Source organism: Papaver somniferum, chromosome 2 (genome assembly GCF_003573695.1).
Source record: "Papaver somniferum cultivar HN1 chromosome 2, ASM357369v1, whole genome shotgun sequence".
In the NCBI taxonomy this organism is placed as follows: Eukaryota; Viridiplantae; Streptophyta; class Magnoliopsida; order Ranunculales; family Papaveraceae; genus Papaver; species Papaver somniferum.
The window spans coordinates 156,486,266-156,501,326 of record NC_039359.1 but is presented as its reverse complement, the minus strand read 5'-3'; the positions used below and the strand labels follow the sequence as shown (position 1 = coordinate 156,501,326).

The 15,061-nt window shown below is 38.8% G+C and overlaps 1 protein-coding gene across 1 annotated transcript; it reads right to left on the bottom strand.

The window, feature by feature from the left end:
- Positions 1-1,886: 1,886 nt before the first annotated feature.
- On the bottom strand, positions 1,887-10,245 carry LOC113352305 (subtilisin-like protease SBT1.4; the record flags this gene model as incomplete). The annotated part of the gene is made up of 3 exons (XM_026596140.1): positions 1,887-1,900; positions 2,038-3,046; positions 10,219-10,245. Coding segments are annotated over 3 exons (1,050 nt in total), but the record flags the coding sequence as incomplete, so codon positions are not given.
- Between the last annotated feature and the right edge of the window lie 4,816 nt (positions 10,246-15,061).

The following is a 15,061-nucleotide window of genomic DNA, read 5'->3' as shown; positions in this document are numbered from 1 at the left end:
GCCTACTAAAGATATCGAACCTAGAAGGAGTAAGAGAGGAAGGATTGAGAAAAAGCCTGATCCAAACTTTATTTATTACCTTGTAGAGGCAAATAAGAATAGAATTCTTAGTGTTAACCAGTATGTTATGCATACTGATGATGACCCTAAAACTTATGCTGAAGCCATGAGTTCTAGAGATGCAAATTTCTGGAAAGAAGCCATCAATGATGAAAAGCATTCGCTTTTGACTAACGGGACTTGGGTATTAGTAAATTTACCTCCTGGTGCTAAAGCAATAGGAAGTAAATGGATATTCAAGAGAAAGTTGAGAGCTGATGGTGAAGTTGATAAGTTTAAGGCAAGGCTAGTTGCCAAGGGTTATAAACAAAGACATGGTATTGATTACTTTGATACATATGCTCCTGTTGCACGCATCTCATCCATTCGTTGCTTGATTGCACTTGCTTCTATTCATAAGTTGGTTGTGCATCAAATGGATGTCAAAACTGATTTTCTAAATGGGGATTTAGAAGAAGAGATATATATGGAACAACCTGAAGGTTTCATATTACCAGGCCAAGAGAAGAAAGTTTGCAAGTTAGTGAAATCTCTCTATGGTTTGAAGCAAGCCCCTATGCAATGGCATGAGAAGTTTGATAAAGTAGTTTTGTCATATGGGTTTGTGGTGAATGATGCGGACAAATGTATCTATAGTAAGCATGATAGTTCTGGTTGTGTGATTCTCTGTTTGTATGTTGATGATATGTTAATCTTTGGGTCTGACATATCTGTTGTGGAAGAAACAAAGAAGTTTCTTAGTTCTAACTTTGATATGAAGGATTTAGGAGAGGCTGATGTAATCTTGGGAATTAAGATCCTAAGAAAGGGAGATGAGTTGGTTTTAACTCAATCTCATTATATTGAGAAATTTCTCAAGAAATATGGTCACTTTGATGACAATCCAGCACCTACTCCTTTAGACCATACTATCAAGTTAATGAAGAACACCGGCCGTACTCATGCTCAACTTGAGTATTCTAGTGTTATTGAGAGTCTTATGTACGCTATGCATTGCACAAGACCGGACATAGCCCAAGCCGTGGGAATATTATGTCGTTTCTCAAGTAATCCAGGATATGAACACTGGAAAGCAGTTTCAAGAGTTATGGCTTACTTGAAAGGAACAATAAATTTTGGTTTGCATTACCAAGGCTATCCCGCTGCACTAGAGGGGTACAGCGATGCTAACTGGAACAATGTAGAATCAAATTCCAAGTCAACTTCTGGATGGATTTTTACATTAGGGGGTGCTGCTGTGTCTTGGAGTTCCAAGAAGCAGACTTGTATCTCTGATTCAACAATGTTGTCAGAATTGATAGCTTTAACTGATGCATGTAAGGAGGCAGATTGGCTTAGAAACCTACTTATGGAAATTCCTTTTTGGAAGAAGCCAACTCCGGCGGTCTTGATTAATTGTGATAATCAAGCTACAATCTATAATGTCTCTAATAAGACTTATAATGGAAAGTCTAGACATGCAAGTCTTAGACACTACATGGTTAGGCAACTACTCAAGAGGGGAGTAGTTACGGTTAACTTTATTGAATCAAAGAGAAATTTGGCAGACCCATTTACGAAAAGTCTACCAAGTTCAGTGGTTTGCAGGGCTTTCATTGTATCCTGAAGGCAATATTTCGCATACCTGTTGTAATCGCCAATTGTTATTGGGAGGGTAGAAATATTTGTCTAAAAGAAATTTATACAAGCCTTGAAAGTTTTGGAGTGCAACACTTTCTTCTCTGATTCATTCATCCTTTGTGAAACCCAATTTTTTCCAACAGCACTCACTAATAATCCGTAGTCTTCCCATTCGGCCGAAATCAGACCAACACCACCAGCTATTTTTACTGCATTTCCCCTGGGATACGATGTAACCAGGATTACAAACAACAATCTTCCCTTTGGCCAGGGTTGCGTTAAGCTTCCCCTCTTCGCAAGTTATGCTTCCTATGTGACCGGCAAAGACTAATTCTGTTTCTTCTAGTGAATTATTACCGGAATATAATGAAACACCACTGATAACTGTACCATTTCCTAGAATCACATTACAGGGGAAATCTCTGTCGATTGTAGATGCTCCAACAGTTAGAAACCAAGGTGCGATATTAGTGGCTTTAGAAGGACTAGGACCTGCATTGCTTGCAGCGGCAGAAACTAGTACTCCTTTCTCTACAGCGCCAAAAGCTGCAATAGCAAACGAATCTTCATCATACGGAACTGCTAATCCGTGGGGATTAACGGACATGGAAATCACATCAACTCCGTCGGTTACAGCTTGATCCATGGCAGCAATAATATCCGCACCATCACATCCATTACTCCAGCATACCTTGTAGATTGCAATTCTGGCCTTAGTTGCCATTCCTTTTGCATCTCCAGCACCGTATCCGTTGAAACTAACGTTTTTAACAACAGATCCAGCTGCGGTAGATGCTGTATGTGTACCATGTCCTTGTGTATCTATTGGTGATTTCTTGTCTTTTGTTTCGTCTAACTGAATTCCTTGGTAAAAAGATCGAGCACCGATTAACTTTTTATTGCAAGATGTGCTGGGAAAATCAGTTGTATTCTCACACGCACCTTTCCATTTCTTCGGTACAGGGCTTAAACCCGAGTCATTGAAACTCTGACTTCCAGGCCAGTTTCCGGTATCCAGAACTCCGATGATGATGTCACTGGCATAATTTGAGTCAGGCCATAGACCAGATTTTGAATTCAGGCCGAGAAAACTAGGAGTATGAGTTGTTTGGATCTTGTGATTTTGTTGACGGAGTACCGAAAGTATTCCGGGGAAACTACGGAGATGCAAGGCTTGAGAAGGTGTGAGTCGAGCAGCAAAACCATGAATAACATGGTTGTATGTATACATGATAACCTCTCGAGGATGTGACGACAAAGAAAGATGAGGAGGAAGAGATTGGAGTGCCGAGGTATACCAATCAAAGTGGGATGAAAAAATGGATGGTTTGTCTAGTTTAGAGACATGAATAATGTAAGATGCTGGCTGTTCATGATGATGATGATGATAATGATGATGATGATGTTTGAGAAAAGGAAGAAAAAAGTAGACAAAAAATGGTGAAGAAAGTTAGGATAGGTGAAGTAGTACTGATCATGATTGACATTGTTTGATGCTTGCTATTCTTGGACACGCAGCAATGATATATATATATAGACGAATTCTAAATCTGATGATATCGAAACCATATTTTTATTTGGGTTATTTCTAATGCATTGTGATCAACATGCATATTAATTAATGCAACTAAGATAATAATGTATATCACATGTTGGTGTTTTAATTCCAGTCATGCTAGCAACAGGGCGCATCTCGCGCTTCTGTTTTCCATAGATATCCATTATTATCTTTACCCATCAGACTTTCTTTCAAAAATATTTATCTATGGTATAACAATGGCAGATCGTTAGGTTTTCCATATTATGGGTTTTAAGCAGTGAACCTTATGTCAGGTCTTGGTTCATGTGATCATGTCCCTCGTTGTGAATCATTGTTGTAGTAAGTAAAGCTTCCTCACAAGAAAAAAAAAAGAACAAAAAAAGCCTTTTGCGATGAATAGTTATTTGTAAACAATCTTCATGGCACCACAAAAGACAGTCCTTAATTCAGAGTGATATATCATTCCCTAAGAACGTGTTGTGAAGGTTCTCGAAAGGCCACCGCAGGGCTCTAATTAATCTTTTTAAATAAGGATATGCGCATCACAAAACATGATCTAATTTTACGAAATTAACTTGACTAATATATTGACTTTCAATCAAAAAACAAAAACTCTAACTTGATCCGAAAATCTTGCTACAAATCTATCACATGTTAGTTATATTATTGGTTAGATTAACAATGATACACAAATAGGAAGAAAAGCTCTCTTCTTTTCTTTCAACAAGCTAATCACTGGAGAGGGCACAGAGGCTATCGACAATATCTTTTTATCTTAATTTTTATCAAGTTGCCACTTACAAACTTTTATATTTTAATTATATGTTGTAACTAAAAAAGGAAACACTGTAAATGCAAACTTAACTCTGAAGTCTGAACCACCTAGTTTACTTTAATTACGTTATTAGAAATGGCCAAGAAGGTCCAATTATTATTGGGTTTTTCATCGAAAGAAAATATCTTTTTATATGGGTACTTGTAAAAATAAATTGATTCACTGTCTTTCTTTTCCGCGAATATGATTTTCCGTCTAATGTGGAATATTGATATAGGAAAACTAAAATGTGGGTGAAGCTTCCCAGTAAAAACAAATGCACACGGCGATGGTTTTGGTTTTATTGGAGGATATGTTTTTTGAATATTAAAAGGGATAAATAACCGTCATGCTAGGTGAACAGCTGAATGACAACTACAAAACAGCTGATTTGCTGTGGCAGCTGAAATGGAAGAAAAGAGTAATTAGTCATCATATCCACGTCATCAAAGAGAAAATAAATATGTTTTCAAAAGAAATTTTAATGTATTGTTTTCTGAAATAGATCTTCTATTATCCTTCCGTTGAATTAGTTAACTACTATGAAACCCATGTATAATCTTGTAATTCTTGTGGTCGATTTAAGAATCAAACGTGTGTAGCAAACACAAAACACACAGTGTTAATAGTTTTAATTCAATCATTAATTAAAGTTCAAGATAGTTCTTCATCAGAAGTAGTATTTTGAGCAATAAGCTTCTAATTCTTTAGATCATCCAACCAATCAATTTTCCAGAAACAGGTAAAGTATTAGAAAACACCCTACTTAATGTAACAAATTCTCAATGCTCTCAATATTGTGATATACCATGTTCAGGTCGAGTCAAATTAAGATTGTATTACCTGAAATTGAACAGACCAAGGGTTAGCTTGTTATCTCTCGAAGACCGGTTCCTATGGGTGTGGCAAATCTATTATTGATTTGCCAGTTTTGCACCCACTATGGAGCTGGCAAACAAGCAAACTTGCCTGGCTAAGTGGCACCGAGCGGCTCGACCGCTCGGTGTAGAAAAAAACGGTAGGTGTAGTTTGCAACGCCAGCGGTCTAGACTCGACCGCTCGTATTATGTCATCTAACGGTCATCATTTCTTCATCCTATAAATACAATATCAAATTTCATTTTAACTCACACTATTTCTTCAATCTCCATTCTTTCACTCCACAAATCCAACATGTCAGTTCGAGTTCGAACTCGCAGATTTAGTATAGCTGAAGATGAATCCATTGGAAGGCATTATGTCTTTTATACACAAGATATAGTCAATGGGAAACAACAACAAGAAGAAATTGTATGGAGTCGCATATTTCGGAGATTTCAAGAAGAAACATTGAACCTCAATAACCGAGATGCAGTGTGATTGTGTCATCGCTTCGGAATAGTCAACAAGGATGTGAAGTTGTTTGTTGCTTCACTTACTGAAGGCTATCGAAACCGACAAAATGGCCAAAACGCATTTGATGTGGAGCAAATGTGTCGGCTCGAATGGAACAACAAAGTGGGAAAAGGTTTTCAATTTGACGGTAGTTATCTTATCTTGAGGGTGTTGCCCAAATATGATGAGTTTAGATTAATTAACAACCCAAATATGATGCATCTTTCATTAAGTTTAATGCATCTTTCATTTGTATCAACTTTAAATTTTAAGATATTATTAATATAAAAGTAGTGCATCTTTCATTAAGTTTAGAATTTTAATTTACATTAGTGTCTCTTTCATTCATCTAGATAATATAAACTAGACATGACTTACCATAAAGACTTTAAAAGTAAAAATTTGGGAAAATGTTCTTCATCATGTTTATCTTCTTCATTGCACCAAACTTCCAATCAATATGCTCATGAACGGAGTCTCCTTTGTTTATCTTCTTCTTTGCCTTCAATTTTTTCCTTCCGTTGAACTTTTCTTTGTCTTTTCTTAGTAGGAGGTTTGATTTGGTTAATATCCAAAACTTGTAGACTTCTTTGGTTTTTACCTATTTCTTTATAACCTTCACATATCTTACTAAGGGTGGCTTCAAGCACCACTCCGGAAAAATCAAGTTGGGTAGCCAAGTCAAGTTGGGATTCAAACTTTGCCATTTTGAAATATAAGATAGATAAAGACAGAAATTTTTTGTGTAAAAAATTTGGTGTAATTTTTGTGTTTGAAAGTCACAATTTTAAAGCGGTGGAGAAAGAGTCGACGGAGGTTTGAAATCAACCGAACGGTTGAGACTACACCGCTAGCGGTGTAGTCTCGACCGCTAGAGTTGTAGACTCGACCGCTAACGGTGTAGTCTCAACCGCTCGGTGGAGACTCGATCGCTTAACATTTTTACCATAGTAGTGCGGCCAGTTTGCCAGGCCAGCTGGCATGGTAGATGGGTGGGTTAGCCACCCTACATAGGAACCTGCCTAATGACATGGACAAAAGAAAAAACCAATTTTTCCGCCACATCGCCTAGCCATGTCAGATCAGCTGTCAAGTAGCTGTTAAAAGGCTGGTCATATAGCATTTTCGGGGTAAATAGTCACTTGAATAAAATATTACAAATATAACAACGCAGAATTCTACATGCACCGCGATATCTGCACATAATCAGATGGCTGAATTCTCGAATAAAGAGGAAAATGTTTATCTCTTCTTATTTCCATTTTTTTAATAAGAAACCAATTAAAAGAGATTTTATTTAGGAAAAAAACTAAATGATTACATCAAGTTCCTCTCTAACGAAAGATTTTAACCAACTAGGATAACTCTTGTTTCTTTTAAAGTATGTAATATTCCCATGTTGTAGTTGAGTTATAAAGGTTCTTCCATTTAATCAATATAAACTCATCTATAACGGTTAGATCGATCAACTAAGATCAATATACCGAAATAACCAATCTTAGTTCACAAGCTATCAAATTAGATTTCAACAAGAAATACCAAAAGATAGATTCTCGATCTATACAGCAAGCTATAAAAGTCTACACAAAATAAACAAGCTTGTCGGAATACCAAATAAAAATCTTCTAGTCTTCAAAATACCTGAACAAATAACTTGATTCCACTTATAATTGATCACGCATATTAACTGAGTTTGTTAACAATGGATGACCGAAAGTCTTATCTTCAGATCTTGAATAAAGTAGATCTGAAATTGTTGATCCTTGAACTAGTTCGAGTGAACATATATCAGAATACGAGGATCAAAGAATAAACGAACTAGATCTATCAAGGCTCAATATATTGTTACTCAATCAAATCAATAATTAAAAACTAAATAACAATACGATCTAATTTCCCACCAACGGTACTACTAGAAGTTTCTTTATCCCAAAGAAGTCTCTAAATGAAGTGCATGTAAGATAATTAACCTAATAATGATACACTCTTCTTTAATGAGTATTACGAGAATACTACTAATGGGCTTCCTCACACACACATGAAGTTCCTTATTTCGGGATAAGTTTGTAAGAATGACAAACTTCACCAATGTAGTTTCGACAACTAAGGTTTAAGCAGTGAACATTATGTAAGGTCTTGGTTCATATCCCTCGTTTCAAAAGCTTCCTCCGCGAATATTATTGTTGTAGTAAGTAAAGCTTCCTCACAAGAAAAAGCTCCATTTGCGAAGAATAGTTATATACAAACAATCTTCACGGCACCACAAAAAACAATTTTTATTCATAGTTGATGAGTGTCAAATATTGTATATATTTATCCCTTTTTGTTGGCATTTAACTCATCTTTTGTGCAGTAATTCTACATTTTATCCCATATTCTGTATTTTCATTGTTTTCAAGAATAAATATTTTTCTTACTTAATTTTGCATTTTTAGGTAATAAATAAAGTCTGGATGAATTGCGGAGCGGAATAGAGAAGAAAAGTAGTGAAAAGCCGGGAGGAATTACGCAAGGAAGCCGCAAAGAATGGAGCGCACGTCCAAAAAGCTGGAAATGGGCTCAAGAAGGAAGAATTGTTCTTAAGGAAGATATGGGCTTGGCATACCCAAGGCCCAAAACCCTTACCCAAACCCATTTTCTATATCCATACCCGCCTCCATTCTCAGCCGTTAGATTGGATCCATCTCATCATCCAATGGTCGCTTCTTCATCGTGCATCAAAATCTGAAGTCCCTGCAAAATACTACAACACCTAACTCCATCTGGTGTCGTTAATTTTGTTGTATTGTATAATCCAACGGTCGCTACAGGATCCACTTCATCTCACCGTCAGATTGATCTTTCATCTCCATATCCCACGGTCGAGATTCGCCAAACATCTAACTCGATGATCCCGCTACACACCATAGCGACCGAACCCTACACCCATTAGCCAAACACACCCTTCTCCCAAAACCATCGAATCCATCTTCTTCCCCTCTTCTGCAACAGTGACGCTCCCCCCAAATCATTCACCCATCACCATTCGAGCCATCATTCCCCTACTCCTCTAGCTTTCTATAACATCAATTCCTCGATCTTTTCCTCTCACAGGAACCCTAGAAGAGAAATTGATGAAATAGATGAGCTAGAAAAGCAATTAGGGCATGGGAAGAACAAGAGAAGCATCAGGAGAAGGATTGGAGGCATGGGTCGACATCCACCAGTGTCAACAGTGATTAGGTAAATTTTAGTAATTTTTTATAAGAACCCTAATTTTTCTGATTTGGGAATTTTTTGGGGAAATCAATTGTACGTCTAATTGAAGCATGGGTTAGTCTATTAGGGTTGTTATCATAGTTAGGTAGGATTTTATTTGATTTATTTTGTATTTTCACCAAACCCTAATTGGACTGATGTAGTCCTGATTTTTGGGGATTTTGTTTTTGGGTATAAATAGGTGTAAGGGTTGTGAATTAGGGGGGGATGTTCTCTGGACTAGCCAGTAGAAACTTGAAACAAAATTCATGCAATTCCAAATTTCAGTTCATCTATGCAGTTAACAGTGAAAGTTGTGCTTGTTTTGATTTATTTTGAATGTTGATTATTGTGTTTAATTTATCTTATATTATGAATGTTATTGTTATTATCATGTGTAGTATGAGCTAATTAGCAACAAGCTGAGGCTCTGATGAAGCCTTGGTGCACTGTCAAATGGTAGATTGCTAGGATAGGATGCCATATGCTTGCTTTTCTTGTGCATTGGGAAGAAAGCAGTGCTATGATTGCTTGTGATTGATTGTGCTGTCAAAAGACAGTCAATACTAGGGGTATTTCTGTTAGCAAGCTGTTTTTCTTTCCTTTCTATTGTATGCATTGGACTCAACTCAACCTAGGAATATGCTATCTGATTAGGACACCAGGTGGAATCTAAGCCTTAGCTTAGCCACAATTCCTTTTTTTTTTTCAGTCACTCAAGTTCAGTTCTGTGTGCTTTCAGTTCAGTTTATTTTCTTGCCTTTTTTTCTTGCATTTTGAAGCCTTTTGTGCACTGAAGTCAGTGCACAAACTCACCTCTGCCCTTGGCTTCCAAGCCTTGGTTCTTAGCTGCTTTACCTTGCTGTTTTCTTAGCTGTTTTCTTTGCTTTACCTTGCAGCCTTGGTTCATGCCATTTGCCTTCTTTGTTTCACTGCCACTATAACATTGTGAAATTGTATCTTGTTTTACATCATTTGCTAGCTTAGGAAAACTTCTTGTATGCTCCCACTCCCTGTGGACTTTCCCCTGCTTTCCTTCCATTCTATAACTTGACCTTGTATACTTGCAAGCTTCTGTGTGTCTTTGCCTGTCACACCAAGTTTTTGGCGCCGCTGCCGGGGAGCTGGCTGCCATATTTTTGAAGTTTTCATTGCTGTTCTGTGGCCTTGTTGTGCTTGAAGATGTTGTGGCCTTGCTGTGCTTGAAGTTGTCTGAGATCATTGCAATCTTGTTCACTTGCAGGTGCTGTTGGAGCTGGTGCAGCTTCTGTTGCTAGAGCTGTGCTGTATTTTTGTTGTTGTTGTTGCTGTACTGAGTTGCTGCTGCTGCTTCTGTTGCTGGAGCTGGTGAACCAAGCCTGCTGCTGCCAAGCCAAAGCAACTGGGCTGCCAACTGAAGCTGCTGGGCTCTGCCTTCTACTGGTGGGCTTGTACTTCTCTGAACTGGGCTTCACCAACTTCAACTGAACTGGGCTTGCCAAGCGCTGCTGGGCTCTGCCTTCTTTTGTTGCTGGGCTTGCCTTTTCTGCTGGGCTTCGCTGCAGATTCTGCTGGGCCTGTGTTGCTGAGTCACTTCAACTGTTACTGGGCTCGTCCAACTGAGGTGGGCTTCGTTGCTGTTGCTTCTGCTGGGCTGCTAAACCCAACTGTTGTTGCTGGGCTTGAGCGTGAGCTGCTTAGGACGATCCTAAAGCCCAACTGGGCTGTGCAACTAAAAGGGGACTAAAAGCCTATTTTTGGGCTTCCCTCCAAAAACCAAGTAAGCCTAACCCATGAGTTAACCCACTTGGGCCTCATTTAAATTCAAATTCGGAATTCGGGCTTGTAATAATTAATTTAATTATTTATTTGGGATTGTAATAATTTTTATTTATTTTCTTTTTCTTTTTTTATATTTGGGACTGTAATTATTTTTTTTTTTTGTTTTTTTTTTTTTTTTTTTTTTTTTTTTTTCTTTTTCTTTTATGGGCTTGTCTTAATTATTATTATTGTTTTTATTTTCTTTTATGAGTTGTGCTAATTTATGCTAGGTTTAGTTCAAAAATTTTCCAAAGCCCAATTTTAAACCAAAAACCAAAATCCCTTGTTAGTCCAACACCCATTCAAAACCAAATCTTCATAACCCTTGTGGGCCAAATTGTTTCCGATTGCTCTGACCAACATGTTAGTTAAGGTACCTACTAGGACATGATTGTGACCTACAGAGACCAAACAAACAGACTTGTTAGAATTAACCCAGACGAACCTATCGAAATTCTAAGTTCTGAGGGAGACAGTCCAGATCAACCAGAAACAATGGGAGAACCCCGTACCCTCAAGGATTATATGTACCCAACTAGAGCCAGTCAACCTTCTTGTATTGTGCTACCCGAGGCTAATGGCCATTATGAGCTGAAATCAAGCACAATACAGATGCTTCCTATTTTTAGAGGTGTTGAGAATGAAAACCCGTACCACCACGTGAGAGAATTCGAGGAAATTTGTGGAACTCTGCGTTTCACTCAAATGTCCGACGAAACCCTAAAGTTAAGGCTTTTTCCTTTCTCCCTGAAAGATAAGGCAAAGGCCTGGCTCTATGCTTTACAGCCTCAATCCATCATGACATGGGATGACCTCATAAAGGAGTTTTTCAAAAAGTTTTTCCCGAACACAAGACTGCGACAATTCGTCAAAGTCTGAATAGCTTTGTGCAATTAGAAGGTGAGACCTTAGCTAGATACCTGGAGAGATTCAATGAATTATTGCTCCAATGTCCCCATCATGGTTTTGAAAAATGGAGACTTGTGCAAATTTTGTATGAAGGTCTAGATGTGTCCACCCGAACAACGGTTGAGTCGATGTGTAATGGTCTATTCGTAGACAAAACTGCTGATGCGTCTTGGGACTTCTTGATTGAAGTAGCTGAAAAGACGCAACAGTGGGAATCCATCCGTGAAACCAGAAAGACTACATCCGAAGCAAAGGCTTTTAGGATTGAAGCGGATTTTGAGGGAAGAGCAAACATGGCATCAATAGTTAGGAGATTAGAAGAGTTAGAACTACATAAAAATTCAAAACCTTCCACCACTACTCTCCGAGAACATGTCGCTTCGTCTGTTTGTGCCGCTTGTAACGATCCCAACCATCAATTCCAAAATTGTCCCGATTTGCTTGCAGTCCAGGAATCTAGGCTTGAACAGGCACATGCCATGTTTCAAAAACCAGAGCATAACCCTTATTCACAGACCTACAATCCAGGATGGAGAAACCACCCTAACTTTTCATGGTCAAAAGGACCCACTCAGGAGGACCATCTCAACCCAATCAGAGCTATCAAAACAATCAGGGATATCAGAACAATCAAGGTTATCAACACCCGAGAAACCCTCAACAACAATCAAACTCTCAACAACAATCATATCCTCAACACAATACCGACAAGAGATTATCCACCCTAGAGGAAATGTTCCAGAGTTTGATGCAAAGTCAGAAAAATCTAGATCAAAAGATGGATCAAATGTGTGAGAGAGAAAAGGGTAAACTTCCGAGCCAACCCCAACAAAATCCAAAGAGGATATTTCAAACAGGCACAACATCCTGCACTGAAACCTCACCCGATCAAGTCCATGCCATTACCACCCTCCGAAGTGGTAAAGTCATCGAGAACAACGTGGGCGAACCTAATGAATCTGATACAAATTCCACGCTGTCTCCACAACCCCAGAAAACCAAAGAATCTGAGCAAGTTGGAAATCTGACAATTCTACTGCTGTGAATGTCCCTTTGCCAACTCATTCTCCTGTTGCCCCATTTCCTCAAAGATTGATCTATCAACAGAAAAGTACCCATTAATGAGATGTTAGATCTGTTCAAGAGAGTCAACATCAACATTCCTTTTCTTGAAGCAATCAAGCAAATCCCTGCTTATGCCAAATTCCTCAAAGACTTGTGTACTCAAAAGCGCAAGCTCAATGTGCAAAAACGTGCTTTCTTAGCTGAGCAGGTGAGTTCCATCATTCTGAAAAAACTCCACCCAAGTTTAGGGATCCAGGATGTCCAACAATTTCTTGCACTATAGGAGAACACACGGTCAATAAAGCGTTATTAGACCTAGGTGCAAGTGTTAACCTACTGCCATATTCTGTTTATGAGCAGTTAGGTCTTGGGGAGTTGAAACCAACATCTATCACTCTACAACTGGCAGACCGATCTGTCAAGATTCCTCGTGGAGTGGTCGAAGACGTTTTGATCAAGGTTGACAAATTCTATTTTCCCGTAGACTTCATTGTCTTAGACACTCAACCTGTACAAAACCCAGACTGTCACATTCCTGTCATCTTAGGACGTCCTTTCTTGGCTACGTCCAACGCGATCATTAATTGTCGAATGGAGTGTTGAAACTGTCTTTTGGTAACATGACGGTAGAATTGAATGTGTTCGATATTAGTCAACAACCTGTGAATCTTGATGATGATGATGTGCATGAAGTTAATATGATTGAAGGATTAATGCAAGATTCGTTGACTAACATTCTATCCGTCGACCCCTTTCAAGCATGTATGGAGAACTTTAACCCAGATTCCTATGATGATGCATACTGTAGTGACGTCCTATCTCTGCTCGAATCTGTACCTCAAATGGACGTCACTGAAAGGAAATATGAAGTGGAACCACCCTTACTCTCTGATTCCAAGCATTCCATCCATTGTTGAGCCACCCAAGCTTGATGATTGAAAACATTGCCTAGTACGTTGAAGTACGCATTCCTAGGTTCTTCTGATACTTTACCCGTCATTATTTCATCATGTTTAGACACGGAACAGGAAAGTAAGCTTTTAGAAGTACTTAAGGAACACAAAGAGGCCTTAGGATGGACCATCTCAGATCTCAAAGGAATTAGTCCCACCATTTGCATGCACCACATTAACCTTGAAGAGAATGCCAAACCATCTAGGGAAATGCAAAGGAGACTTAATCCTAACATGAGAGATGTAGTCAAAGGAGAGATCCTGAAACTACTTGATGCGGGTATCATATACCCAATTCCCGATAGCAAATGGGTTAGTCCCATTCAAGTTGTGCCTAAGAAGTCAGGCATTACTGTAGTTCAGAACGACAAGAATGAATTAGTCCCTACTCGTACAACCACAGGATGGCGAGTATGCATCGACTACAGGAAGTTGAACACAGTAACAAGGAAGGATCACTTCCCGCTCCCTTTCATTGACCAAATGCTAGAACGTGTGTCTGGACACAGTCACTACTGTTTTCTAGATGGCTTTTCCGGTTATAACCAAATTCACATTGCTCCAGAAGATCAGGAAAAAACTACATTCACGTGTCCATTTGGGACGTTTGCTTATAGACGTATGCCCTTCGGGTTGTGTAATGCACCTGCTACTTTTCAGCGTTGCATGATGAGCATTTTTTCTGACATGATAGATAGTTTTCTCGAGATCTTTATGGATGATTTCTCTGTTTTTGGTTCCTCGTTTGACGAATGTTTGAAGCATCTTGCCCTCGTGATATCCAGATGTAAAGAAAAGAACCTTGTTCTAAATTGGGAAAAATGCCATTTTATGGTGAATTCAGGAATAGTTCTAGGACACATCATCTCAGAAAAAGGAATTGAAGTGGATAAAGCTAAAGTTGACCTCATTCAACATCTACCACAACCTTGCTCTGTGAAGGAGATCAGATCATTTCTAGGTCATGCTGGTTTTTACCGGCGATTCATCAAAGATTTCAGCAAAATCTCCAGACCTCTGTGCAGTCTTCTCTCCAAAGATGTTGCCTTCAATTTCGATGCTGCTTGTGTGAAGGCATGGGAGGAATTAAAAACCCTTCTCACCACCGCTCCTATAGTCCGACCACCCGATTGGAAGCTTCCGTTCGAACTTATGTGTGATGCCTCTGATTATGCTGTTGGTGCTGTTTTAGGACAGCGAGTTGATAGACTACCATATGTGATATACTATGCTAGCAAAACCCTTAATGATGCCCAACTCAATTATTCAACTACCGAGAAGGAATTGCTTGCCGTCGTTTTCGCATTAGACAAGTTTAGATCTTATCTGATAGGGTCTAAGATCATCATATACACAGACCATGCGGCTTTGAAGTATCTTCTTTCCAAGAAGGATGCTAAAGCTCGCCTTATTCGATGGATACTCTTATTACAGGAATTCGATCTCGAAATCCGTGATAAGAAAGGTTGTGAGAATGTGGTTGCTGATCATTTGTCTAGATTAACTTTAGAGTCTATTGATGAATTGAGCTGATTAGAGAATCATTCCCAGATGAACAGCTGATGTCTATCTCAGACCTTCCTTGGTTTGCTGATATTGTTAACTACCTCGCTACAGGTAGGATGCCCTCACGTTGGTCGCGACAAGACCGCTCTAATTCCTGGCTGAAGTCAAACATTTCCTTTGGGA